At 51.4% G+C, this 27,539-nt stretch overlaps 1 protein-coding gene across 9 annotated transcripts in view; it reads left to right on the top strand.

Annotated features, from left to right (window-relative positions):
• Positions 1-385: 385 nt before the first annotated feature.
• The window catches only part of CNTFR (ciliary neurotrophic factor receptor), a 200,055-nt gene continuing 172,901 nt past the window's right edge, over positions 386-27,539 (top strand). The window contains exons 1-2 of one of the 9 annotated variants that reach the window (XM_086866645.1): positions 386-717; positions 2,831-3,002. Coding sequence is in view for 3 of the 9 variants with exons in the window: in XM_086866642.1 (XP_086722768.1) it covers positions 619-717 (99 nt within the window). In the remaining 6 variants the exon portion in view is untranslated. Of the gene's footprint in view, positions 718-2,830; positions 3,003-12,054; positions 12,264-27,539 lie in introns of those variants that run through there. The other 8 variants (XM_086866644.1, XM_086866648.1, XM_086866642.1 and 5 more) reach the window with 8 other exon arrangements.

Genomic DNA, 27,539 nt, shown 5'->3' with positions numbered 1-27,539 from the left:
GGGTGAGGGAGCGCGGCACTCACGAGTGGGGCGTGTGCAGGGATGCGAGCGGAGGTGTGCACGGCCATGGCAGCACCTTCACGTGGGTCTGCATCTCGTGGTTGAGGGAAGGGACCGTGCGTGTGGAGGGTGCATTGTGCACGACCGTGAGTGTGCGCACAGGGCACGCTTGAGGGTGACCACGAGCCTGCTGCTTCCACTCGGGGCTGCTCCTCCGGGGACCTGGGGGGACTTGCAGGGACTGCTGCTCGTGGGGTGTGTGTGTGCGTGGTGTGTGTGTGAGGGAGTGTGTGTGTGAGGGAGTGTGTGTGTGTGCCGTCCCCACCACGAGTGTGCATTCGCACGGGGCTCGGTGTGTGCGCTGCCTCCCTCCGGCTCAGCATCCGTGGGGAGGGAGGCGGCGGCGGCGTGTCCGCAGGGGCGTGGACCAGTGTGTGTCTGTGGGTGTGCGTGCGTGTGTTTGTGTGTTTGTGAGCCCGTGTGTGCCTGTGTGTTTGCGGGCGGGTGCGCGCGGCGGGGCCGGGAGCGCGTCCCCGGCGCCGTGCCGGGGGGTGCGGGCTGAGCTCATCGCTGGCTCCCCGGCGCTCCTTACCAGTGGCTTCTGCGGTCACATGGGTTATGTGCTGGAGTTTAAAAGAGCTTATAGCCCCCGAGCCGGTGCAGAAGCAGCCGGTGGTTGCATGGGGTAGCGCCGGGAGCGGCGGCAAGGAAGGCGCCGTGAGTAGCGGGCGGCCGGGGCCGGAGGGCGGCACGGGGTGTCCCCCCACCCACGGGACGGGGGAGGCGGCGTGCGGGCAGGGGGTCAGTGGAGGCGAGCCGCGGGGCCCGCCGCCGAGGGAGGCGGAAAGGAAGGCGGGGGGAACGCTTTCTTTTCCCCGCATTCGCCCCCGCTCTTGTGTCCCCTCCCGCCCCGCAGCCGCGCACCTTTCCAGCGCCCGCGCGTGTCCGCGCCCCGACGTGGGCCGCGCGTCCACCCCCCGTGAGGAAACAATTTGGGCAAGTTACTCTGCTGGCCCGCCGGTTGCGTGTTCCCGGCGGGGAGAGATGGGGGGCCGGAGCGTCCCCGCACCCTCCGAGACAGCGGGTCCGCATCGGGGCGCGGCGCTGGGACCCCGGCCCTGCCCGGCCGGGAGGGCATCGCGGCCGGCACGGGGTGGGCGCTGGGAGGGATGAGTTCTCCCTGCGGCACTGCACGGGGCTGGAGCTGCTGGGACTGCGGGGCGGCTCTTTGTAAACCGGAGCCCGTAGATTTCCTGGGCGGGAGAGCAGGCTTCTTCTCCGTCTCTCTAAAGGCGCAACCTGCCTTCTTCTTCTCTGCTGTGGCAGTGCAGATTTTCTCTCTTTTTAATATTTTTTTTTTATTTTTTCCTTTTTTTTTTTTTTTATTTTTTTCTGAGGTATGATTTTATAAGAAAACTGTCTGCATAGCGCTTCTGGGGAAATGCTCTCCGTGGGCTAGGCAGGCAGTTCATCCCGAGCGTGAGTACAAGGGCTGCTTTCCAGAATTGCATAATACACACCGATCCCTGTGCTGCACAGAACTCCCTGACATTTCCACATCTTGGTGACTTCCCCCACTGCAATCTTGAAAATGAGTTGTGACTCCAGTCAGCTCACGAGCCAATTTGTGCTGGCTTCACTGGGGACAGAACCAGGTCTGCATATTCCAGCTTCCCTGGCTCCTCTGGCAGTTGTTTCTTTCACCACTAAACTTTTTTTGGTATAACCATCGGCACTTCTTCACTCGTGTTCCCCACCCCATGCTTACAGACACACGTGCGGGGTCTGTTCAGGTAGCAGGTTACAGAAAGAGGATTGCCTGCAAAGCTGTTCAATTTCTTTTTCCCATCTCTTTGTGTTCTAATTTGTGGGATAGTTGAGGAGGTCCTTTCCTTGGATTGCTTTTTGCTCGGGAACTTGCTGACGTCTGCTCAGATTTAGTGAATTTCACTGACTGTGCCCACTCTCAGCACACCACGTTGTGTGAGGGACAGGACCTGCACATGCTGCTGCTGGTCCCACTGGCTGTGTGCTCAGGAGTGAGGCACTGACATTGGCTGCTTCCTGCAAAATGTGCAAATATGTGGGAGCAGTCATTCTTGCTCTCCCATTCCCTGCCTTAGCTCTCCACGAGGAGTTAGAGCTTTGCTGTGATGTCTGGAGATGTGCAAGGGATTCTCGTGGTCAGGCAGCATGCTGGCTCTAGGTCCTGGGACCAGAGCTCTCTGGGGTTCACTGCAGCAGGACTTTCCCAATACAGGCTGAGCTTTAGAAATAAGAGCCTCATGCCTGGCAGACTTCCTTGCCACAGCTCAAGATAAGTTTATCAGAGCCTCTTGTCAGAGCAAGCAAAGCCATTATCTAATGATCATATATTTGGTCTGATTTACCCCAAGAGGACCCCGTTCTGCCAGGACTCTGCATCCTCTCCCCCCTGAAAAGTGCTCAGCACCTCCTGGATTTGGGAAAAGCCCTGGTACCTCTCAGAGCCACAAAGCCTGTGATGCACACACACATTCAAATAACTGTGCAGCCGAGGCTTAGCTTTTGGAGACGTGACTGACTCCCTGAAGCTGGCAGGAGGAGTTTTGTGGGTGCAAGCCCCAGCTCCTGGCCACTCTCAGTTAATTGCCTGCGAGCTGGAGGCAAGCATCCTGCTCCAGCCCAGGCTGGGGCTGGGTGTGCGCCTGGGGAGTCTGTCTCTCAGCTCTGTCATTTATTATTGCTGCCGCTGCCATTATGCCTGACAAATGGGAGTTGCTGAGTAATGTGCTGTTTGTGTGTAAATATCTGAGTGCTCGCAGCTGAGCTCACTCCTGCCACTTTGCAGGAAGCCATCTCAGCACCCTTCCCCTGTGAAGACCCAGAGTGCAAAACCGTCCTTCTGCGGGGACCTTCCCAGCGCTGCCGGCAGCTCTAGCCTCCGCTCTCCGCTGCTTCCCTGCAAGCGCGAAGCCTCCATCCTCTCCGGCTATCGTGGCGGCCCTGCTGCTTTCCTGAGTGTGAGTCAGGGTTGGGAAAGGGCTGTGTTTTTGTGTGTATTTGTGTGTGTGTGTGTGTGTCTGTGTCTGTGTGTGTGTGTGTGCCTGCACAGGCTCAGTTGCTCCCGAGGGTCCTTGTCGGAGGCAGAGTGAGTTTTGGGGACTTTGAGTGTTTTGATGGAGACAGTCATGCATAACTAAGAAAGGAGTTTTCAGGTTCGTTTGGGTTTTTTCCCCTGCCTACTTAGCCCTGTGTTCCCCCTCATTTCATCCCAGTACTGATGGAGATGCTAAATTACTCCTTCCCATATTGTTTTCATCCCATTTGCAGATTAGCATCCAACTGCTTATTGCTTCAGTCAGTACTTGCTCACCCCAGCTAGGCTGATAGCAGCTTTTTTCATCTCCGCTTGTAAATCAATCCCTTCTGCCTCCTGATCATTTTTGTCGCTCGTTTTTCTGAAATCCCTCCAATTTGTCCATTTTGTGTCGGTGACGTATGCCTGGCCCTAAACATGATGTATACCAGGCATGGCAGCGTGAGGGAAGGACACCTCCTCCCCTCCCACCCCGCTGGGGCTTGTGATGCTTTGTCAGCACTGAACTGAGTTACTTCCCCATTATTCTAAGCTATAGTCCCTGCTCGGTGTTGCAGAAGAAAGCAGCATACTCAGGTCAGTGCCCTGGGGAGAATTCCTCCAAATTTTGGTGATAGGTTACTGAGGTTTGGTTGCAAGCTGCTAGCAGATGCTGGAAGGAGCCAGCTGTCTAGGTGTGTTCCTGGGGTGCCTCTTCCCCCAAGAACTAACAGCTGAACCGGAGGGATGAGGAAAATAAGAGAGGGCAAATAAGATGGGCAGATGGGGAAACTAAGGCACGTGCATGCACATTTCCTGTGCACCTTTCCAGCACATGGCTCTTGTTTAGGTGCTGTGTGTGTGGGGTGTGGTTCACTCATTAGTGTGGCAGCTGGCATGGGCATTTTCCGGGGAGATGCTGGGTCTTTGGTCAGAGCAGGCTGTCACGTGGGGATGCTGGATTCTGGGCTGATTTTGTTCATTGCTTCTCATGCTTGTAGCCAGAGCCTGATGCCACAGGTGCTCTCATGGGGAAGAAACAGGGTAACAAAGTGCATTGCATTTGTGCACTTTGAAGTTTTATCATGCCAGACCCTGAGTTCCTAGGACTGAGCTTTCCCATTCCCTGGAAGGGCCGTGCCCTTCCAGGATCTATCTATTTTTAGGAGGAGTTGTATTCTGGACAGTGTCCACTGCAGATGCTCTCTGCCTCCTCCTCTTGGCCCTTCTCCAGGGATACCGTTTGGGCTATCTGCTGGAGGGGCAGATCTCGCTGGGGCTCCTCCAGAGCAGAGCAGAGCAGAGGTGTCACCGTGCTGGGCATGGGGACACCTGGGGGGCTCTGGCTGCCCCGGGGCGCTGGGGAGGGACAGGAAGCTCACACTGTCCCTTACATGAACTCTTGGGGGTGGCGTTTCACTATGCCCTAGGTGCCAGCAGGACACGGTGGCTTCTTCACCGTGGGATAAGCAAGGGCACTGTCTGGGCCAGGTGGTGCCCTGTGCTTGGCAGTGCCCGGTGCCGGTCCGTTCGCCAGGATGACACTAGGGGGCACGAGATCTGCTGGAATTCCTTTGTTGGGGATGGGAAAGGAGGATGCAAAGCTGCTCTTGACCCTTCGAGCCCCGTACATCATCCCCCTGCACGTACATCATTCCTCTGCACGTTTTGTAGGATTATGAGTGTTAAACCCCAGGAGCTGTCCCGGCAACTCATCCTGCTGCCGGGGCACTACGCAGCTCTCCCGAGGATGCTCCACTGGGTCTGGCTGTGGAAACAGAGGAGTGAGGATGGAAGCGGTCAGCCGGAAACATCTCCGGAGCAAGGAGGTGGATGCAGCCCGAGTGCCAGGGAATCTCCGGGGAATCTGGGAAATCCAGGAAAACACCTTAGCATGGTTTTAATGCCCCTCTAGAGGCACTGTCCAGAGCAGGGATTAAGTTAGATTCGGGTCTGGCTTTCAAGATGCAGCGTGTTACGGTTTCATTTTCTGCTCGTTGTTAAGTTCATGCCTGATGTCTCCTCAGGGTCATGTTTTCCCAAAGCAGCAGAAACTTTAGAGAGTCTGATTTAATGAATGATTCTGATCGATCTGAAACATGGAGTGTGTGTGTGTCTGTGTATTATATATGTGTCCATCTGCATATCTGGGTAGGTGCAAAAAATATGTTTTTGAAGGTATGTTTATGCATTTCTGCATATATCCAGCTGTAATATTGTCCTGAGTCCTTAAAATCTATTATTCCAGCTGTGAATGCGTGTATATATATTAAACACTGTATACTGGAGTCTTTCTCTCTTGTTATAACAAACCTCACAGAAAGCAAATAAAGAGACATTGTTCTCATAGCAGGCTTTTAAGGGCTCAATATTTATCTTCTATGAATTTTGATAGTTTTTCTTCAGCGTGTTTGCAGTTATGATGGGGGGGGGTTGCCTATCTACTTCAAATTTTGTGCTATTGAGAAACTGAAAACATTTGGATCATTTCAGCTTATTCATTACCTAATGAAAAAAGAAGTCAAGCTTCTGGATTGAAATGTTGGCACTTGATATAATTCTGGCATATTAATTTCTCAATGGTTAGGGTTTTTTCTAATGCCTGCTGCTGCCAGATACCAGGCTCCTCTGCTGTAGCCCTGCTTCTTTCGTGAGCCCCCGGGCAATATTTTTTAGTAGGACACTGATGCATCGCAAACACTCCTGTTCTCCGAGAAAAAGCTTTGCTGACTGTTGTTGAAAGTAGCACTAGGATGGCTAGAAACAAGAGATCAGAGAAGGACGATGCTGCTGCTGCGTCAGAGCGCTTGCTTTGTGCCTGTGATGGTGGTTTTGTGTCAGGTCGTGCAGGTGCGTGCCTGTGCGGATGTGAGGGCAATTCCCCAGCTGGGCTCTGAGACAGGACTGAGGAGCAGGGGTTTATTTCTTTTGAAATGCCTTGTGAAATGGAAGGAGGTCCGGGAAGAAGTGCCGAGTCAACTTTCAAGTCAATTAGGCATGTATCTGGAGGTGTGAAGTGGTTTGAAGAGGACAGGGTGATTTGTCTGAGAGTGTTACCTAATTAGAAGGTATAGTCAGGGCTCTAATTAGCCATGACACCCTAAAGATGTCATCAAAGCCCTGGTGAGGCATGGCTGATCCAGTGCCGTGGCTGTGAGCTGTGTGGTCAGTGTGGCCGTGCACGGCCAGAGCTGCCGCCCCCTGGCTCAGAGGCAGCCCAGATGCCGGTGCTTGAAGAGGCTCTTTTCCTTTCAGGTGGCTTGTGATACCCTCCGGGGCTGCTGCCAGCATTGAGTGATGTTCATAAAGTCACAGAGTGAAAGGAAAGCTGCAGCTGGAAGGATTAATACTGGTGCCCACTATGTGGGAAATCTCTTTTCCCTCAGGGGGATGACTTTCTGCTGCCCTCTGCCTGGGGGAGGCTGGAGGAGGAAGGCTGTGAGGGTTTGCATTAAGTGATGCTGTGCTAACAGCTGGTGGAAGAATTGTGACCCCTTCCTTAGCGTTGCCTGACAGAGGGGACATGGGATCAACTGAAATCTGGCTTGCCCAGACCTGGCTGTATTTAAATACTATGCAACACACCCTGTGAGGGGGAACTGATGCGGGAAGGAGTACAAGAAGTACTGGCTAAGAGGGAAAGGCTCATGGGAGGGCTTTTCCCTGATATTGGAAGCAGCTTGCAGCCTGGACCTCCGCTGGACCACACCTGGGTGGTGGGTGGTTGTTTCCCATTTGAGAGCTGGGGCTGGGGGCTGTTCCCTCTGGGGCTGCTCTCACTCCTTGTTGTTCATCTGTCAAAGCCATTGTTCAATCAGCCCTGAGAGGAGAGGAGAGTGGGAGTTGCCCATTCCCAGCAGTGGTGACAAGAGCCAGTAGGAGCCACCTAAAGCCAGGGAGCTGACTGGTGGATCAGCGTGGAGAGCAGGGTCCATTGCCATTCTCAGCAACGGTGAGCAAAAGAATTCTCTCCTCTCTCAGGGCTGAGGTCTCCTGGGCTGTCAGAGCCCTCTGAATTGCCAGGAGAGAGCAGTGGGTGGCTCAGACCTCCTTGGCAGGGAGGAGCTGCTGTTACTCCTGTTCCAAGGGGAAATAAAATAGATCTTGGGGTAAGTATGTTCCCTGTGTGTTTCAGCAGTGCTATGAGGAGCCTGGCTCTGCAAAGGGACTCCTTTTGCTTTTGTAGGTGGTATTGCAGCCCCCGAATGCAGACACACAACCAGGCAGCTCCCATGCTAACAGTTACTGAGGGATGTGCCTGCTTCTAATTATGTGGGTGTTAAGCCAGTGAATTCATTTTGTTCACAAAGTTGCAGCCTGGTATTTTCCTGCTCCTGGTCTCTGGTGGCATTCCCAGACTCTGGAGTACACCTGCAAATAGCTTGGAGGCTGGGTCTGGTAACTTGTAGGAAGGTGCTGACCCACACAGCTCTCCCTGTGCTTCTGCTGTGGTGTCCCAGTGCTGCAGGGGCCACGCTGGATTTTAGGGTGCTGTGTTAGAGGTGATGGATGGGGAGCTGCTCCCTGTGCTGTGGCATCACAAGCTGATCTACACAGAAGGAGGGATCGGCACTGCTGCCCTCCTGGCTGGAGAAGCAAGCTGGGTTGGGTACCTCGGCACCAGGGGCGAGATTTGATTGTGAAATCAAACAGTGTTGTGTATAATAAAGCAACCTTATATCTGCTTTTGCTCTAGATACACTCTGCCCCACGGTCCTTTTGTCCAGGGCCTAAAAATGCTGGTGGTAATGAGGACACATCCCATCTTGTGGTTAGAGCATGGTTCTCGGATGCAAAGGGGAGGCAGCCTATGCTAGACTTCAGCACTAACGTGTGATTTACCCTCCTCTGTGCCACTGAGCTAAGGGCTTGAAAAATAAATATGTTAAAAGGAAGGAGAGACAACAAAAGGCTGCTGCTGCCCTGAAATTTGATCAAAAAAAGCTCTGTCCAGTCCTCTGGGTTTCTCACTTAACGAAGAGCTCTAGAAATAACAGTGTTTCAGTAAAGTGCACCCACAGATAATTGTGGGGTTGGGGATGGGACTGCAGGTTGAAGTTCATTTTGGATATTTTACTCCTCCCAAAGGAGGGGGGGGTTACTGTCACTGCATGAATCCGAAGCCATTCAAAGGTGCCTGGGACCTCTCAGCTTTGAAATCCTGACCTAGCCCGTTGTCTCTCCCCAGCGTGCCAGACACACGTATAGGTGGCAGACTGTTGGATTTGGGAGTCCAGCTGGTGGGGGTGGGAGAAGTCTCTTTCTCCTGGCTTGGTTCAGAATGTTTTCCTCTTGCCCCATATCCCGGCCACGTGTGGGGCGGCCGATTGCCCACACGTGTTGCACAGACACGTTTCCATGCTGCCTCTTTGTGCCTGCCCACCTATTTGCAGCTGGGGGAGCTGAAGCTGCTCTTTCTGGTGATTTGTAAAAAAAGTCTTTCTCTGGATGGAGTTGTCTGTGCTTTTATTGACCTGGTTACGGGAACGACAGAGGCTTTTCTGTCTCCTGGATGCGTGATTTCTACAAGGGCTCTGGAGCAGGGGCTGGCTCTTGCTGCTGGTGTGTTTCCAGTTCTCCTAACGTGATTAGTTTGACAGGCCCATTGGGTATGTTGGCGAGTCTAGTTTTTATTTTGTGCATGAAAGTAAGTGTTATGACAGGGCACAGAGCACCAGCTAATGCTGACATCCTTTCAGGAGGGAGTGTTTTGGCTGGCCAGTATTTTTGGCTGTGCCTCAGATGTGCTGTGCCACCTGACAGAAACCCCTAGCCCTTTTGGTGGGGCATTCTGTTATGTCCCAACTTCCTGGTCATTTTGGAGGCTCTTCCCTTGCCTCTGCAGTTGGAGTTGTTTTGCCAGAAGATGCATTTTGAGCTCAGTGAAACCTGAGTGCTGAGGCAGGTGTGCACCTGGTGACTCTCAGTGAAGGTGTTCATCCTTCAGAAGTCCAGCAAGCTCTCATCAGTCATTCCTGTCGGCACACCCTGCCTGCTGGGCTCCAGTTCTCTGTGTGCTGCCATCTTCCAGCAATGCTGAGACTCTCCATGTTCTTGGGGCTTGTTTAGATGGGAGAAGGACTGGAAGGGGATCATAAATCATCCCTACTCTGCAAAGTGCTTTCTGCAGTACAGACACATCTGCTCTCCCCCAGCCCTCTTTGTTCTGGATCAGCAGTTTCAGCTTCACCCTGGCTTGTTCAACTGCAAAGTGAGGATGAAGAGGAACTTTCCCAACAGCCATGGTGGGTCCTTGACTTCAGGGGTATGCAGCATTTGTGCTTCCTAGTTCTGTAAATTTGTACCTGTAGTTAGGCCAGAAGTGGTGGTGTTTTTTCCAAGCAGGGCTGCCTTAAGCACAGGGGAGAGCCATTTCTGCAGAAATGGACCTGGTATCTCCCCAGTTCCTTCCAGAGGAAGGAAGGAGTTGATGGTGTGACTTGTCCAGGTCAGAAGAGCCAGTGGCAAAGGGTTTGTGCTGATGATTTTGACTTTGCCTCTCTCAGGGAATTGATCTGGCCTGTCTTGGGGTGTAGGACCCAGAATAGAGGTTTAACTCAATGCACATCTGTGTTTAGGCTTGGAGGGTTTCCCAAGGCTGTTTGCTGTCGTACATTACCAGGGTCAGCCATCAACCTTGCCACCACTAGGGGTTGGAGGGAAGCATCATTGCCTTCAAAGCGGGGAAACTGAAACCTGGAGATGCTTTGGGATTTCCTTGAGGTCCCACAGCAGAGCTGGTGGCAGAAAACCAGATTTCTTGAGTTGCTAACAGCTCCTGCCAGCTGTGGGACACATTAGTAAACACTTGAGTAGATCAAAGTAGGGCATCCGGCTCTTTGTGCAGCACTGTGCTTATCTGTCTATTTGTCTGTCTGTCTTTCTGTCGGTCTGTAGTGCTTCTGGCAGTCAAACCTGAGATGACATTTAAAGGCTTTTCTTTTTTTCTCTCTTGCTGGTTTCAGATCAAATTTGCTGAGTTGTCAAGCTAAATTCTTTTTTCCTAAGTGCTGGCCCAGTAACAGCTCGCTCTTCTCCATCCCTGCTTTGGAGGAGTCCAGCTGGGTTCCTCCTGCCTCTCATCTGTGGCATTAACATGTGGGGGCTGGAGCAACAGCTTTGCTGGTGGATGGGTGAAAAGAAACAGATTTTAGCTTCCTTCTTCTCCATGTTGATCAGGCCATTCTACGCTCAGCTGTTCAAAAGCAACAGACAGAGCCAGGTTTGCACTGAAGAAGATGTGCTGGGGAGGAGAGGACAGTGGTAGAGACTTGCAGGCAAACCCCTCCTCCCTAAGCCTGCATCTGACCTAGGTCTTAGAGGCAAGCATGTGAGCTGCTGGGCTCTCAGCAGAGTCCCAGCAGGCTGGGGTCTGCCTTGATGAGTGGCACCAACCAACATCTACCCACTGGGTTTCAGCAAGGAGGGCGAGCGCTGTCCTTGCGTGTGCGGCGAGGAAATCGCTCCCGTGTCCCTGGAGGCTGTCACCACAAGGCTTTGCCATGCTCTGCTGGTGGGGAGCGGCACCAGAGGATGCCTCTGTTGCTGCTGTCTGCCTTGGGGACAAGCACAGACTTGTGTCTCCAGCTGGAAGTCAGCTTGGGGAGTGGAGAAACCTCCCCAGAACATGCATTTGCAAGCTCTGGTGTGTCGCAGTCCCTCCCAGGCTGTCACAACCTCCTGCCACTGTGTGAGTGGGAAGGCTCAGTGCCTGTTTCCTGGCATGAGGAGAGGATGTTGCTTACCCTGCTCTGGAATAGGGAGCCAGGGGTGGCTGCAGGCACTGGAGCTGCAACCAGAGCCATCCCTTGGTCCCAGCACCAGCAGCCAGTTCCAGCTTTAGTCCTCGGAGCATTTCTGAGGGCTCTGTGCAATGTGGTTTTAACTCTATCCCCTCCTCTTGTGCAAGCCTCCTCCCTGAACAGGCACAGTGACAAAGTCAATCCTGAGACAGCTCTAGGTCTCTGGATTTTGCCAGGCTCTCACCTTCCACTTTACATTCCCCAGACCCTTCACAGTTGGGAGCTGTCTCAGCTGTCCCTGAGCAGCATCCTTCAGCAAGGATGGCAATTCAAGAGGGTCCCCCGTAACTCAGTGGGGTGCTGCCAGTTTAACCCAGCCAGTGTCCCTCTTGCAACCCCAGCTTTGCCTGTGGGGGATAACAAGCAGCTGCTAGACAGCAGAGACACAAACTGACCTGCACCTTGGCTTTCCAGGGCAGAATCAGGGTATGGGGATGAAGCAAGGCTGTGTGACACAAGCACTTACAGCATTGGCTTCAGTGACCAGAAAAGATAGAGGTTGCTCTTGTCACCCAGACAAGGAAATGGAGGAATTTATTTAATGTTCTAACTCCTTTCCAGAAGTAGCTCAGGTGCCTCAGCAACAGGCAGCTCTCTAAAACTGAGATAAAAAGCAAATTTTCCTTTTGCTGTGTCCTGGACACTTAACCCTTTTAGCCATCCCATGTCCAGATGGTGTTAATGGGCTCCATGGAACTCAGGGTCATCTCTCTGGAGCCACTTTTGGGCATGGCCATGCCCACAGAGCAGTAGTGCAGCACCCTTCCATCTGCAGGTTTGGGATCTGCCCTGGGTAGAGCCTCTGCCTCAGTTCCGCTCAGTTTGAAAGCCCTGCCTGATCACTTTCCCCCCAAAAATTGCTGCTGTGGACATTAATTTTTCCCATATTTTCCCTTCCTTTTGAATATCTCTGCAATGGATCATTTTTCTTGCATGTGTTAGCTGGTATTTTCCCAGGGCTGAAACTTGTGCTATTTCCTGCCTGTCTTTCTATGCTTTCTCTTGCTCCCTCTTCTGTCATGCCTAAAACCACCTTGGGCTTTTTTCTTCTCATTTTAGAAGAGACTGCCCCTCTTCTTCTGAAAGCTCATAAAGTGGGAAGAAATGGCCATTTAAAATATGAGGAATCCTGTCCATCCACGTTGCGCTTAGCACCTCCCCAGCTGGGGATAAGTGTCTCAAGACTCCTGGGGTGGGAGGATAAGTCAGGTGTTTCGTGGGTGGGGAGAGCCTTGCAGGGCAGGAGCAGGCTGCTGAGGCTGTCAGCAGTTTGCCAGGGCTGCAAGGTGAAGCTCCTGGCTGCAGCAGTGATGGGAGGGGATCTGGGAGCTCCCGTACCAGGAGGTCTGAAGAGCCACATATAATGGGTGCTGAGGATGAGGCGGCAAGGTCAGCCTGGATGGGTAAGAGGGGTGTTTTCTCCCTGGTGTTGCATCTGGGGTTTCATGTTGGGAAGCAGGGTGTGTAAAAATTAGTCAGTTTGTCCCTTGGTTTAGTGTTTTTCCATCATTCTCTTTTCTGAAGTGGAGAATTTCCCAAGTGGAGACTTACATTAGGCTTGAAGTCACCCCAATGCATTTTGTTTGTCTAGCTGTGGGTGCTGTTCAAGCTGAGGCTGTGTGGGGAGTGTGTCATAACTTCTTTTTTAATGTCTCCTTAGTTCTATGCCCCTTAACTGATATTTGTAGTCTTTTATCTCTGCCAGCTTCTGCACTTGTCTCTCCTGAAGGAGAGTGGTGCTGCAGAGAATGGGACAGGATTGCTGCAGATCCCCAGGCCCCGAGCTGGGGACAGAGCATCCCCATTGTTGAGTCCTCTTGCTTTGCCCTGGTCCTCATGCTGTGCTGTGGCATTTTTAGAAGCTGTGAGCAGCCCTGTTTGCAGGGGAAGGCTTATACAAGGCTCCAAGAGGATGGAGTGGAAAGGTGTCTTTACCTGTCTGGAACAATGAGCCCCTTGGTGCACATTTTTTTTATTTTTTTTTTTTTAAGACCTTACCTTCCTTATACCCTGTATCAAAGTAGCAGGAAAATACTGCTTTTCCCAAAGCCAGGTGCCAGGGGACCACCACCTCATGCTATAAGCTCAGGAGTCAGACAGCAGCTTAAAGACTAAATATATCTGCCTCTGCAGCTCTTGGCTTTTGCAAAAATAAATCTTAAGGAGGTAACTTTTTGCTGTGCAGTTCTCAGGGCTGGCTCTGCTGTGGTTTCCACTGAGACAGCATTTGGCTAACACAGCTAACCAGGAGTGAAACAGGCCTGGAGCTGTATAGAAAGTGATTAAGATAAGGCAGGGTTATGATTTGCCTGTCTGATCCTGAAGCTTTGTGCATTATTTAGTGTGTGTAGCAGGAGGTCAGTAGCCTCCTGATAATTTTCATTAGATTAGTCAGGCAGGATAATCACCTGCTCAGGAAAAAACCAACTCGACACTGTCTGTTCAATAGTTGGGGTTTAACTGAAAATAAATAGCCTTGTAATTATAAGGACATTGTGAAGGTCAAGAGGCTCAAAGATTCGCTTTCTTTCTTCCTCTGGTGTGTTTACAGAGATCCTGGAATTCTTTGTGAGATTTTTCTTTTTTTCCTCCCTTAAATTCAAATCAAGATCTTCAGGGCTCTTAAAAGAAATTCAACACTTCCACAGCAGTGGACGTGAGTGGTGTTGCAATAGCCAAGTGGTACTTGTGCCCTGCTGCAGCTGAGTGACCCCATGCTAATGAGCAAAGCACTCACAAGCGAGCTGGGAGTGTGTGCAGCCAGCCCAAGCAGATCTAAACCAGAGTAGAGATGCTCTTCCCTCCTCCTCTGGCCTGACTGTGGGATGCATCCAGCCCAGAAGACTGGACCCTGCCAAGGAGGCAGAGATTGTCCCCTCCCTGGCAGCACTGAGCCCATCACGAGTGCCCCCGTTGAAATGAGGGTGTGTATTATCTCCCGTGGGTGACTTTGCTGCTGTAATTAGCTGAGGCTTTCAGAAAGCCCAGGAAGGAAGAGATGGGAGTGAAGCTGATGCCATAACCAGTACCAATGGGCTCTGCAAAGGGTACTTTGCTAAAGAAACAGATAGGTTATTGAAGCTGGGGTTGGTGCTTGTGCAGTGCCAAAATGCCTGCCCCTTTTCACCTTAGAAGGGGTTGTGCTTGCTATTTATCTTCCTCATACAACAATAAAGCCCAAAGGGACCTCTGTAATCTTCTTAATCTGTCCGGCTGCAGGATTGATGCTTGCTGGATGAGATCTGGGAATGGCTTGCAAGTGCTCAAGGTAGATTCAGAGGTGGTGGTATTAGCCCAAGGTGAGGAAGAACTTGCTGTGTCCATGCAGGTAGCTTCAGTTTGAACCAAGCAGCGGAGTTGGAAGCTCTCAGCTCTCTGTCCTGAGTTCAGCTGCGAGCCGGGAGAGCTGGAGGGAGCCTTCAGACATGGTAACCCATGTGGCAGAAGAGGCAGGGTTTGCATGCTTGTGCTGGCTGTGCACGTCTACCATGGAAAAATGGAGCTGATGTTGTGGCCACATGAGCTAGCTAGTGCTCCGAGTCCTTGCTGCTTTTGTTTTGTTTTGTTCCCAGTCTAATTGCTCATAAGTGGGGATTCTTGTCATCAGAGCTGGTGGGGCTTGTGCTCAGCCCATTCTCACTAAGAATCTGCTGCTCTGGCTGCTGTCACGGACTCTGATGGATGCCCAGGGAAAGCGAGGGCATGGCTCGGCCTGATGTGCCAAGTGACTGATGGTGTGGTCTGATGACTGATGCCACACGTCCACAGCCGGCTCGCGGGTGCTCCTCGCTCTTCCTCCAGGGGAGATGGGAGGAGAGGGGGCTGCCTTGACAGCTTGCTTTGAAAGCAAAATTACTCCAGGGCTGGATTTCTTCTCCCCTCTTCCCATCATCTTCCCCCCCCCCCCCCCCCCACCCCACGCACCCCCTCCTTTCTTTTTTGCTTGACAGAAAAAGCATAACTCGTCTTTAATTGGTGCTTTGTGCCTGTCTCCTGACAGAACTCAGCAGAGAGGGGGCTGGCTGGATCAAAACAGCTTGAAGTTGTGAGACTGTTATACGTCTGGCCTCCCTGTTTAAAACAAAAAAACCCTAAACTTTTATTTCTAGCCTCCCCTCCCCACTTGAAGCCAGTTCCCTGTGAGCCATGAAAGCAGGCAGCGGATGCTGTTCCAGGCGCTCCTCAGACATCCCATCGAGGAGCCCGACTGACGCGGGGAGCACGCGGCTGAGCACGGCACACCGCGCACTTGACCTTCTGCTGAGCCTGGGGTTTGGAGCATCTAATTGGCATGTGTGTGGAAGGTTTCAGACCACTTCATCATCTTACAAATAAGACCTGCCAGTGCCTGAAACGCAAAACAAACGTTGCATGGCGGATCAGGCGAGGAAGAGGTCTGCACTCCTCAGCCAGCGCTGCAGCGTGGTGGCAGCAGGGGGAATAGGCCTGGCCATGAACTTGTTCAGCAGGAAGCAAGGCAAAAGCAGGGTTGGAGCAGTGCCCCTGGGCCCTTTGACTGCCCTGTTGTGTTCCCTCTCTGCTGAACATCTGCAATTAAAAAAGGCCAGGTAACATCTTCTGGGGGTGGGTGGGGTGGTGGGAGGAAGCCCATGCCCATTCAAGCTCCAACTCTGGCAGAAAACAGCATTATGAGACTCGCTGGAGCCTTTGCAGGCTGGGCTCACCATGGTCTTTTGCAGAGAAAAATCACAGAATCATAGAATGGTTTGGGTTAGAAGGGACATTAAAGGTCATCTCGTTCCACCCCCATGCCATGGGCAGGGTCTCCTTCCACTATCCCAGGCTGCTCAGAGGCCCATCCAGCCTGGCCTTGAACACTTCCAGGGATGGGGCAGCCACAGCTTCTCTGAGCAACCTGTGCCAGTAGCTCAACATCAAATCATTTGCTGCAAGATGTGTCTCCTGTCTGGTTGAGCACTCTTCTCTCCAAGGCACTCCAGTTCCTCTCGTGGATTTCTGGAAGGGGCTTGGGTGTCTCCTAATGCTGCTTGTTCCTGCCCTACCTGTTGGGGTGGCTTACAGGGACATAAGACATAGACCAGGTGTGTCATTGAGGTCCTTTCCAGTTGGGTCTGTCCCTGTGCAAGATGAGGACAGCAAGAAAATCAATTGCTTGGAATTGTTTGTTTGTTTCTACTGTGGAATTTTTCAGGTGTTTCTGCCCTTCCCCAGCTAGAGGCATCAGACATCAGGGCTAAGACATCAGCTTGCAAACAGTTCCTGGCTGGGAACTCTGCTGGGCTGTTCTCCTAACTCAGCTTTTAGTGCAGACCAGCCCTGGTGCAGGTGGGGCAGAGGTCATTGCAAGTGGCTTTACAGAAGTTGCTTGGTCCTTTCTGAGGCGTCAAAGCAAACCTGAAGCTGGAGCCATACTGATAGGTGTTTCTGGGGCTCCTACTAGGATGATGGGTGCAAAGTACAAAGTGATTTGTCGCTAAATATTGGGCAATTCCATGGGCATCTTCAGGAGCCATGCCACTGCTGGTAAATCAGCACTTTGGGGGAAGGGGGATGCTGGGAAGAGGCTTGGAGGAGGATGCAAAGAGGGGAGTATTTGCAGCTGGAGGCTGGTGAGGTCTGAGCAGGGCCTGTTTGCCTGAGGAAGGTGCAGCAGTGAAGGGAATGTGCAAAAGTGGAAGCCTGGAGGAGAGGGGTGCAATCAGAGGGGTGGAGTGGTGTTACAGGTGGTGTCCTTGAGCCAGGAAAGCACCATGGTGAGCACCTGATGGTCAGGGTGAGAATATAGTTGCTGTGGAGACTTCTGGAGAAAGAACTGGTGAATTGGCTTGTGCTGGGCTGAACTGGAAGTGACAGCTAGGTCTCCATGAGGAGAAGTCAGACTTACGCTGCTGCAGCTACTTCACACAGCCATCAAAGGACTGTGAGCAGGGTCTTCTCAATATTTGGTAGGTGTTTGAGTACAGAGGAGAAGGGAAAGAACTGGAGCAGAGTCCTGGCTGGATTGATGCAAGTCTGAAGTCACATAGTGAATTGTAGTACTGCAAAGATCTTACCCCCCTCCTGGGACAGGCAAGGAAGGGAAACAACACCTGTGAGAGACGAAAGCCCTGATGGGCTGCATGTGTTGGGGATGTTTAGATTGTGGACAGGGCTGGAAGCCCACAGGAATATGTATTTGAGGAAAGCAGAGCCTTTGAGCTTGTTTCTTATTCATAGTCTCTATGGGAGCTTTGGACCCTCTTATGGAAGGGAAGAAAAAAATATGTATCAGTTCCATCACAGTCAAATCCTTATTTGCCAAATAATCATGTCCATGGCTGTCTTCACTCTGTATTGCAGGATTTTTCTTCACTTTTTTGGGGACTGTTCCAGGCATTCTCCCTCATGGGTGGTCTCTCTCATCCCATCCACAATGCTTCTTGCAGCCACCCCAGAGCCTTTCCCAGCTTGTTCTCTGCTCTGGGATGAGCAAGGCATTGACGCTCTGGATTGTTCTTGTTTCTGAATTTGTAAAGTCTATTCAGCAGATCAGTATTTCAGACCCTCCCCAGAGCTGGCTGTGTGGGAGAAGCTTGGAGCCATATTTGGGAACCACTTCTGTCCCACTCTTGGTTCCCGGTCTGCAGCCTCGGGGCTGCCATCCCACCACACCAACAGATCTGCTTGCCCTCCCCAGGGATGTCTGGAGGAGAGCAGAGCAAGGTGCTGTAACCTGGTAGTTCAGGTAGCAATGCAGTCTTTTTTGCTTTTCCTTCTACTTCAGCTTTAGTTACTGTTTTCCTGCCGGTGGAAAATAACCAGTGTATACCTGTTAAGCTCCTGAGAGGTCTTAACCTTATTTCTAGGCTGGAAATACCATGCTCCATGTGTCAGAAACTGAGGGCTGCAGTAATCCAGCGCTGCCCTGTCGCCTCTGGGGAGCAGCCCCACGGCTTCTGCACCACAGCTGCTTTGTTGGTGTCCCCTTCTTCTTTCTGCTAGGTGTGTGATGGACAGTGGCTCCTCAGCCCTGAGTCTGGGGGAGGGAAAGCGGGGCAGAGCAATGTCCTGCAGCCGAGGAGGTGGTGGTGGGAGCTTTTGGCACCGTGCTCTGCTCTGGGGGACAATTTTCTGCCCCTTCAGCCTGCTGCGAGCTCAACCTGCTGCAAGCTTCCGATGTGTGTTCCCGTCCCGGGTGGGGAAGGTGCGGAGGCTAGAGGAGGGGGTGGCCTCCTCCTGGGTCCTGGATCATCGCAATCGGTGGGATTCAAAGCTGGGGAGGGAGTCCCTCTTGCAGAGTTATCTGGGGAACCCTAATTGCCCCTCTTCCCAAGGCTCCTCCGCGTGTTAACGACCTGTAATGGGACGGGTTGTGCTAGCCCATTAAGCCCCAATGGGGTCCTTGTCGACTTAAAAGTGTGAGGAATTTCACTCAACCATGTTAAAACACTTCCACCCCCTTTAATAGCTTCACGCATTGATTCAGCCCTGTGGCACCTGGGGTTATTGGCTGGGGAAAGCCATCTGGCTCTCCCCAGCCTGCTGCCCTGCCTTCGCGCAGCTACTTTGGCCATCATTCGCATTTCTGAGGGATCTTGTTAGCGGGAGGGCTGTTCTGGCTCTTGCCTTTGCAGTGCTCCCGGTGGCTGGCCCGGCACAGGCGGCGTGGGAAGCAATTTCCCTCCCATCGCACTGAGCGTGGTCTTGCTTTGCTGCTTTTAATGAGAGCACTTTTGCCCTGGCTTGTGTCAGCTGCAGCCCACCTGTGCTGCCAATTACTCCGGCGAATCTGGTGTGACCTGCCGGGCTGGATGTCCGAGGTTTAAGTGTTTCTGAGCTGCAAGGTGTGAAAAATCTCACCAGGGTTGAAACAGCGGGGTGGGGGAGCGGCTTTCTGGGTTATGAAAGACCTGAGGACATGCTGGTATCAGGTGCTGTTGATCTCCGGGGAATTTAGAGAATCAAGGGCTCGGTAATTGCAGGCATGTTGCCAGCGTGTTGAGAAAGAAATTCTTAATCACAGGCTGTGTGCCCTAATTCTTTATTATTATTTTTTTTTTTTTTTCCTAGTAATTGAATTAGTTAAATGTGTATTGTAACACCTCGCTGGGTAGGCTGGGAAGGGTACACACACAGGCTTGAGGTGTGCCTGTGTGCAAACAGACTGACAGGGCTCTGTGGGAGCGGCAGCGGTGGCTCTGCTACATAAACACGATGCATCTGTCACACATTTCCCTTTTCTGGAGAAGCTGGCATGCCAGCCCGCGTGTGCCTTGCTCTCTGCGGTGCCCACGTAGCTGAGACTTCCTTCTGGCTGGTGCCTGATGCTCAGATTCGTTCCTGTGTCCTTGCAAAAACTGTTGTTATTGTCATGGTCGGAGTCATTGCAGGGCAGGTTTGAAGGAGAGCATCGGCTGGGCTGGTGTTAACCCCGATTTGTTTTTTATCTTGCAAAAGGCAGCAGTGGGGTGTGGAAGAGGGGGTAGCTGGGTTAGTGCTGGGGAGTAAACCCTGTCTTGGGGCTCAGTGTCCCTTCTGTTGTTTATGCACCAACAAGCAACTCCTCTGTGTAAATACACTGATGCCTGAGGCACACATTTAGAGTTTCAGCTGGTTTGACATCCTCTGATAGGGCCCAGCAGCTGAAAGCTGGGAGAAGACGCAGCATTTTGGATGCTGGCTGGGCCCTGCAGTGGCGTGGAGGTGCTGTGGTCCCAGCTTGGTGCAGAGCAGGAGGCACAGCCCACGGGGAGAGCAGTCCCTGGCAGCACAGCTGCAGGTCAGACACGGCTGCAATAGCAACTCATCTTAGCTGTAACTCTGTCCAAGTTTGTGGTGCTGGGGAGAGCTCATCCATAGCAAGCAGCTCTCAAAAGGCTCCACCAGGTACTTGGTGAACTTCAGGGCAGGAGTTCTGCTGGCTCTTGCCTTCTGTGGGATCAGCTGTCAGTCTCCATGTATCATTCACAAGTCCTGTGCTCACTGATAAATACTTCTGCAGTTAGATGCAGGGAAGAGAGCTACAAATATTCAAGGGGGGGCAATTACAGGGAGAGAAGTGAATGAATGAATGAAGAGGGGTGTGCAATCTCCCTCCCCAGCACAGGGAGGGCAGGAGGGATTGATGCATTTAAAAGAAATGGGAAGATAACTGTTGGTGAAGTGAAATCTGTTTCAAAGGCTTAAACCTTCTCTGGACACCTGTGGCACAGCCTAGCCTGGGACTTTTCTTTCTTGGCAAGGATATGTCTTGTACGTGGAAAGCTGGTCTGAGTGACCTTCTGCGTCTGGCTGTCAGAGGAAATGTGCTGAGTCGAAGCAAGCGTTCCCAGAGCTGAGTGCTCAGGCTCGGGGTCTGTTTATCTCCATACTGAGATGCTGGGGTTGGCAGCCGGGCTGTGGGTCCTTCTCGAGTGCCTGGGCTCGCTCCCAACCCAGGCCTGTCAGGCCACTTGTGATATGAGCTTCCTTCTGACTCTGAAGGTCAAATGGCTTGCAGCAGGGTGACAAAGGAGCCCTTGATTTCAAAGAGATTGTTCTTGTGCCTTGCCCTAGGAGAGGTCTCATGGGCTGGGATGCATGCTGGCTGAAAGGAATGCTTAAAATGTTCTTTCTTTGCTCCTGTCAAAAGCCCTGGCAAATGTGAATCAAAATATCTGCCCCAGTGCTTTCCTGCTGCATGCTTTAGGCTGGTTTATTCCTTGAGAATGGCTTGGTCAGTGCAGCCAAATGTCCCAGGGCTCTGTCCCTGGCAGTGGACAGTAGTGGACATGCGAGGAATGGTGTAACAACAGGGTGAGCATGCGCTGTAACTCCAGCCTTTGACAGTCTTAAAAGTAAAGAGATTTTTTTTTTTTTTTCCCCTCTACCTGTGCTCTGGATTTGCCTAAGTGCATGAATTCTAAGAAAGCAAGTCCTGATCACCCACAGCATCACCACACTAGCCACCCACTCTTGGGAAGAGCTGAGGACCTGGCTGAGCTGTCTTTTTCTCCCTCTTTCTTTGAGGGCTCAGCTGCTGCCAGGGTTGAGATGGAAACTCATCCCTCACACTCCACCACTGCAAAGCCTGTATTTTCGTACCTGCAGCTGCAAGGTGCCCTCCAGCAAGGCTCTGTGCTCTGAGGAGCCTTGGTGATGCTGTGCACCCCAGCTTCATGCTGCATCCCTCCTCTGCCTAGACATGCCTTGTCAAGCATCTCCAGGCACAGGTTTTATGCTGTATGACAGTAATCTGGTTGTACATCTTCAGCACTGACTGATGTGTGACAGCTGTAAGATCAAGCACATCCCAGCTGCACCTCAGAGGTTTTCCCTGTCCCTTTCTCTTCTTGGTGCTTTGTTCAATTACATCTCTGCAATAAAGCAATTGAGGGTGCTCATACTGGGCAAATAAAATGTCAGCATTTCGGCCTGAAAAATACCTCACAGAGTTCTCTATGCAACTTTAAATTCAGAAGGAGAGCCCACGAACTGGCAGCACCAGTTCTGGTAAGCCTTTGGCAGTGCCCTTGTGATCCCTAACAAAAGGGTCATGAGTGACTTTGGCATGGCAGAAAGTTGTGTTAGGGATAGAGCAAGGCTGTGATCACTGGGTTGATCATCCCGCCTTAGTCCACTGTAGATGAGGTGTTAATTACTGTCGTCATGTGTAAATTGAAGGCAATGTTCAGGTGCTGGGAGGCAATGACTCTGTTTATGCGTGGCAAAGTGCTTGCCAGTTGGAGCAGCGTGGCTGTATTTCATTTGTAGCCTGATCCAAAGGTTTCCTGCTTTGCTCCTGCTGCAAGTGTGGCTTTCTACCATCTGCTTGCCCTTGAGCTGCAGAACACGGCTCTTGGCCGGGGCAGCGATGCGCAGGGATGTTTGCAGAGCAGGGATGAAGTGTGTTTTATCCAGAGGGGAAACACCAGCAGGAAAGATGCTGAGTGCTCCCAGCTCTGCCGTGTGCCCATTGTGCTTCACTGGGAGCCATGCTCAGGCAGATGGGGCTCTTTTGGTGTTTCTCCCCAGCTGAATGTAGCTCCTTGCACCTTGTATAGACCATGGCAGGCTGGTTCCATGCTTTCAGCTTAGGATAACCCTCACCAGGACCTAGCCTCCAGAGGTGGTGCATTGTAGCCTTGGTAGCAGTATGCCTACATTCTTCTGGTGACTAAAAGCTGAGTGGCTGTAGCTCTTTCCTTAGAGAAGAAGTAAAGGACCTGCTGGCTGGTGCTCCCCACGGTGGGGCAGGGTCTGAGCAGCCAGTGGAGGGTATGTTCCCTGCATGGCATCAAGCCTTGCACATTGCTGTTACATCTGGCTGTGAAGCCTTTGGGGGATCTCTCTGCTCTCTGTGCTGTGTGATACAAAATCCAATCTACTTAAGATGCAGGTCTGTATCCACTCTCTCCACGCTGCAGCTCTGGGTCACAGATGGTCACTTAAAAATCACAGGATTCCATCTGCCTTGAACTGAAGGAGGCTGTTTGACCCAGAGCCTCAGACCGAGATGCTGCACAGGCAGGTGAGGGAGGGAGATTTTTTTATTTTTTTTTTTTAACCTCTTGTTCTTTGTACCATTCCTTTGAAATGATCCAAGCTATTTAGGGAGTGGATGGTCAGAAGGCTGGCAAGGATGGGAGAATGAGGATGAACTGTCACTTGGTGATGGTCCAGAGTACCCAAGGAGCTTATGCAGGGCTGCCCAGAAGATCCTGCTGGCGGAAGATGAAGTGTCTGTGCTGTCAACAGCTGATGGAGAGCCCCACTCTGACGCCTCCCTGTATCTCCCTGTATCTGCTGCCAAGTAACCTTCCCTGGGAGAAGGGGATCTGCCAAAGGGTACTTTTGCTTTCCCTTCTGCTGTTTGCCACATTTGGTTTTGGGATTTGAATTTGCACTTGGTTGCAAAGCTGCCATGTTTCTCCAGTGTCTTCCAGCTCCTGGGGAACAGGCGTGAGTAAGCCCACCCAGTGCTATGTGCACCTGCTTCATCCCAGTGCTTCCCTGAGAGCTGAGAGGTGCAGGACAGGAAAGGCAGAAGCTGCAGAAGAGCTGGTTGGTGTGCTTTGATCTTTCCCTCTGAAGCAGATCATGCAGCTGATCAGCAATCCTGGCAGGTTCCTTGTGACCGGGAGCGAGAGTTCCATGGCAATGCAGGGAGCAGAGTGCAGAAGGTTTGAAAGGGCACTGGGAGGTCAGGGCTCAGATCCAGCCAAGGGTAGTGTCACCCCAGGCTCTGCCAGGTGATGTGCAGGAGGATATTGCTGTGGTGTGGGCTGGTTGCTGTGATTCCTCTAACAGGACTTTAACATGGTCAGAGACACTTAAGAATTAGGTATCTGACCCTAGACAGAGTGCTCAGTGCCCTGTCATGCCTAGGCTGGCCTGAGGACAGCCTGGCAAAAGCTTACCTTGTGGCACTGCACAACCTGGGTTGGTTTGAAATACTGTGGAAGGAAGTAAGGAAATCTCTAATCACAAGGATTAGGCTGATTGCTGGCATGGCAGTACTCTGACTGTCCAGATGATAGCTTCCATTCTTTTGTTTTAAGCAATGGAAAGTACCAGCAAGAAGTCTGTTTGCATGAAGTTCATTAAAAAAAATAAATTGTCTGATACCACTGCAGAAGCTGGTGGTTTCTCATCTGCCCTTTGGTTGTAAAAGACCTTAGGCCAGCAGAACCTCAGGTGGAACAAGCTCCTGGTTTAGTGCTTGAGTGCACAAGGACACTTGTCCTGCTGTTAAGGCCAGGATCTGTGCACACCATCTGCATTCTGTGCATCAAGGAGAACGGCAGGAGTTTTACAGACCCTTGTGGTAAGGCTTTAAGGGAAGTCCTAGTCTTGTGATGGCCATAAAGATCTGAACCTTCAGGACTGCATTCCCCAGCTTTTAAGGGCCTTGTCTCTTATGACAAAAATCCATGGGCTGTTTTACCATATAGTCCAACATTTCTCTGCTCACAAGCCTGCTCTCCCTCTCTACAGCTGCTTGTGTGTGCAAGTGTTGCTGTGTGGCTGTGAGGTTTTGTCTTTGCAGCAGTTTTTGGGCTGATCAGTGATGCCTTCAGTGTCTTGGGTTGAGGAATGCTGGTCCTAGGGAGTGACATGCTGCTGCACAGGGCTGCGAAGGGGCACCTGGAATTTGTCTCTTCCCAGCCTGGATTGCATTTCTCTCTTCTTGTTTCAGTCAGTAATGCCTGACTGAACTCATCTTGCTCGGGAGAAGTTTGTGCCTGCCTTGCCAGCTCTGAGCCCTTCTAATATGCTTCCCCAGGCATTTATTCCTGTGCTCTCTCCACAGCTGTCACCAGCTCGGAGCACAAACGTCTTCAAGATTGAATGCTCTCATGTTATCATTTGGAAATACATGAGCAAAAAAGAGTTTTGTAGGAAACGATAATGACCTTGATGTGTTTGCAGTCAGTGAGACATCAAACTGCCTCTTCTGGAGTTCCTCTTGTGTGAGCGAAGCTGAAGCCTTTCTTTTGGGGAAGGATCTCTTGGTTGGTCACACATTTTAGCAATACCTGTAGCCACCAGCCTCCTGTGATAGTTATTTGTCCTGGGAGGTGAATCTTTCCTTGATTCAGGCATATTCTTACTGGGGATATTTCCCTAGGAGGGGAAGCTGTGGGGAGGAGGGAAAGGGTTTTCTTCTTCCTGCACCCCATACTCTGTCTCTGAAGCATCCTGATGTCTCTCTAACATCCTGGTGTCTCTCTAACAGCTTGGATGTGCTTGTGCTGTGGGTTGCAAGCAATGGTGTGGCAGGTCTGTGTTTACTCTCCCATTGTTCCTGGAAGCCTGGCTGTGCCAGAATCCAGCTTCAGACTGGCATCTGGCTGGCCCTCCGTGCTGTGCCACTGGCCAGCGGACTTCAAAGCTGGTGGCCCATCGGGGTGCAGTGCAGGAGCTTCTCTTGGCACCTTCTCTGATGCACTTGGCTGCCAGCTCTGTGGTGTCTGCCATCCCTGCTTGGAGGGGACAGGCGTGCTGAGGGTTTGATCTTGCCAGCTGCTGGCAGCAGCACATTTTAATTTCCGTAATGGACCTGGTTCCTGCAGAGATGGTCCGGAGAGAGATAAATCACACGACTTGGAAAAGAGAGGTTGGGGCACCAGGTGAAGGAAGAACCCATCTAGTTCCCATCCAGTTTCTTCCTCTGCTTCTTGTCTTTGCCAAGGCAGACATGCTTCCTGCATTCCTGGATCCTCTCCAATATCTTGTAGTTTACCAGGCTGGAGATGGTATAAATCACATAATTCACAAATGGAGGGTGCTGAACCAGAGCATTTCCTGGCCCTGATGGGAGCAGGGAGGGAAGAAAAGGAGCAAGAAGGCTGAAGAGAGGAGAGGTTGATGTTTGAGTGGGTGGGAGGTGGTTTCTGGGTAGGGGTGAATATGAAGAAAGCAGGAGTCTGATTCTCCACACAGAGAGACTGTTTAAAGGAAGGTGCTGTGTTACTGCTGCTTCCCATCACTCTTTCCCCATCTGTCCCCACATTGTCACAGCAGCTGCAGGACTAAAGGTAGGAGATGTTTCCAGATCTGTGCCTCCCACCATCCCTCTGAGGAAAACAGCACTGCTGGGGGTAGTTCCATATGCAGTTACCTCTCTCCAGGTTGGCCAGGCCTCTTCTGCTTCCTTGATTGAGACTAATGCTATTAAAAAAAAAATAAAAAGCAGTCTGATTTTAGTATATGGGCTGCGTGCAGCATCCCTTCTGGATCTTCACAGCTCTTCTGGCAAAAGGGACCTTGAATGTGGTGCCAAAGCAGATTTTTCCCCCCTAAGTCTTCTTGCTTATCTACTTTTTTTACTGCTTTTCTTCTAATGCCATGTTGCTGAGCATAGGCCTTTCTGCAGGGAGCTGGAGAAACGTGGTCCTTGAACACCTTTTTGAAAATTCAAGTGGGGAAGTGCTGTGAGATGCTGGGGTGGGACAGTGAGTGGCCTGTGTCCCAGGTTCTATCCAGTCACCTCCTGGGATGCTCCAACCAGCCATGGCAGCAGAGCAGAAGCAAACAAAGCTTAGCAGCAACTAAGTCCATGTGTAATGGCAAAAAAAACCAACAAGAACGAAAAACAAAACCTAACCAAAAAAAAAAATCCTCCCCCCAAAATCTTAAGAAGATGACAGAAAAGGAAGAAATACTTCTTCCTTTTTCCAAGTAGTCATTTTGTTAGACTGATAAGTGAGGTACTGTTGTCAAGATTAGGAGGCAGCCTAAAGGAGGGCAGGGCAAAACCTAAAAAAATCAATAGTTGAGAACTGAACTCTGCTTCTGATACCCTAGGACTGCCCAGATAAATTCATTCTCTTGGATGAGCTCAAAGAAGCAACTTTGGCTGTGCAAATACCCTAGGGCTTTGATATCCTGGCACGAGCACAAGCCCATGTGTCTTTGCAGGTCCTTCAAGAGCTTCTAAGTGGTTTTGGTTTGGTTTTTGTGCCCTCCCAGCAGCAGTTCTGCCCCTTATCCCTGTGCTGCACTATTCCTGTTTGCTTGGAGCTGATGGAGACTAGAATGCGCCTCACAGCTTGTAATGAGCATGGATAATACAGATCAGAAGTGCTCTGGGAAATCATGTTTTCCTTCAATTATATGTGCTTGTTACTTGTGGCAAGGGCAGGAAGTGTCCCTGAAGGTGAAGGGTGGGTAGAGTTCATGCAAAACCAAAACAGCCTTTTTTGGCTGGTTCTTCTAGTCTTCCCTCCCTCCTGACAGAGGTTTCTTTGCCCTGGTGCCCGGAGGCCACACTTGTGCTCCAGCCTCCACCAGGCAGGCGGGAATGTTTGCAGATGAGCACCTCAGGCAGTGGAGAGGGAGCACTCAGCATGCTCTGCTTGCTGCCCTGCAATGAGTTGCCTTCCTCTCTCCAGACCTGGTTTTGTTTTGGCTTTTTTTTTTTTTCCTTCCCCACTCTTGTTGTATCTGCACAGGCTCTAAATCTTTCCAGGCAGGGCCTCTTGCTGTGTGAGCAAGGTTGGAGCTGTCAAAAACTCTGGGAATGCTGCAGAGACACAACTGCAAATGGACAGTGGGGTCAGGATGGCTCAGCCCTGACCCTGCTGATGTTGAGTGGCAGCACTGCAAGCACACAGGAGTCTGGTGACCAAAGAACTTGTATTGGTTCTAGCTGCCTTCAGGAGACCGTGATTGGAAAGCGGTGATGAAACAATGAAGGACTGTTGTGGGAGAAAAAAATGCCTGGGGCAGGACTCTCTCTGTGAGGTTGTAGGAAGCTTTATATCCTGAGAATACTGTGCCCAGTTGCATTTTTAGGTTAATAATTCTGCACCTGGGGAAACTGAAGTAGAAAGTGGACTTTAAAATGGGAGGCTCTCAGGGATATGAAGTTGCCCTGGAGAAATTCATCAGGAAGAGAACTAGGAAAGGAAAAAATTGTGAGAAGACATGCCACAGTGAGGGATGTAAAATGAAGAAATGTGCTTAAATGGGGATTTCTGCAGGCCTGGAAAGAACAGTAAAACTATTAGAAACTCATGTGGAAGGATGCTGCTGGATGCCAGAAAGGAGTGTGGATGCTTTTGAGTTCACAACGGGATGAATCTCTAAGTTATGGTTGGAAGTGTCTGTGGTGTATGATCTCAGCCTTTCCAGCTGGTGAAGGAAGGAAGGAGAAAGGCTTTTTCACAGTACTGCTAGGGAGAAGAAAATAGAAGAGAGACAATAGGTCCATTAAATAGGAATAGGTTTTTTCA

Source organism: Cyanistes caeruleus, chromosome Z (assembly GCF_971803275.1).
Source record: "Cyanistes caeruleus chromosome Z, bCyaCae1.hap1.1, whole genome shotgun sequence".
Lineage (NCBI taxonomy): Eukaryota > Metazoa > Chordata > Aves > Passeriformes > Paridae > Cyanistes > Cyanistes caeruleus.
Note: the sequence above shows the minus strand (reverse complement) of the source record. Positions and strands in the feature narration are given on the sequence as shown.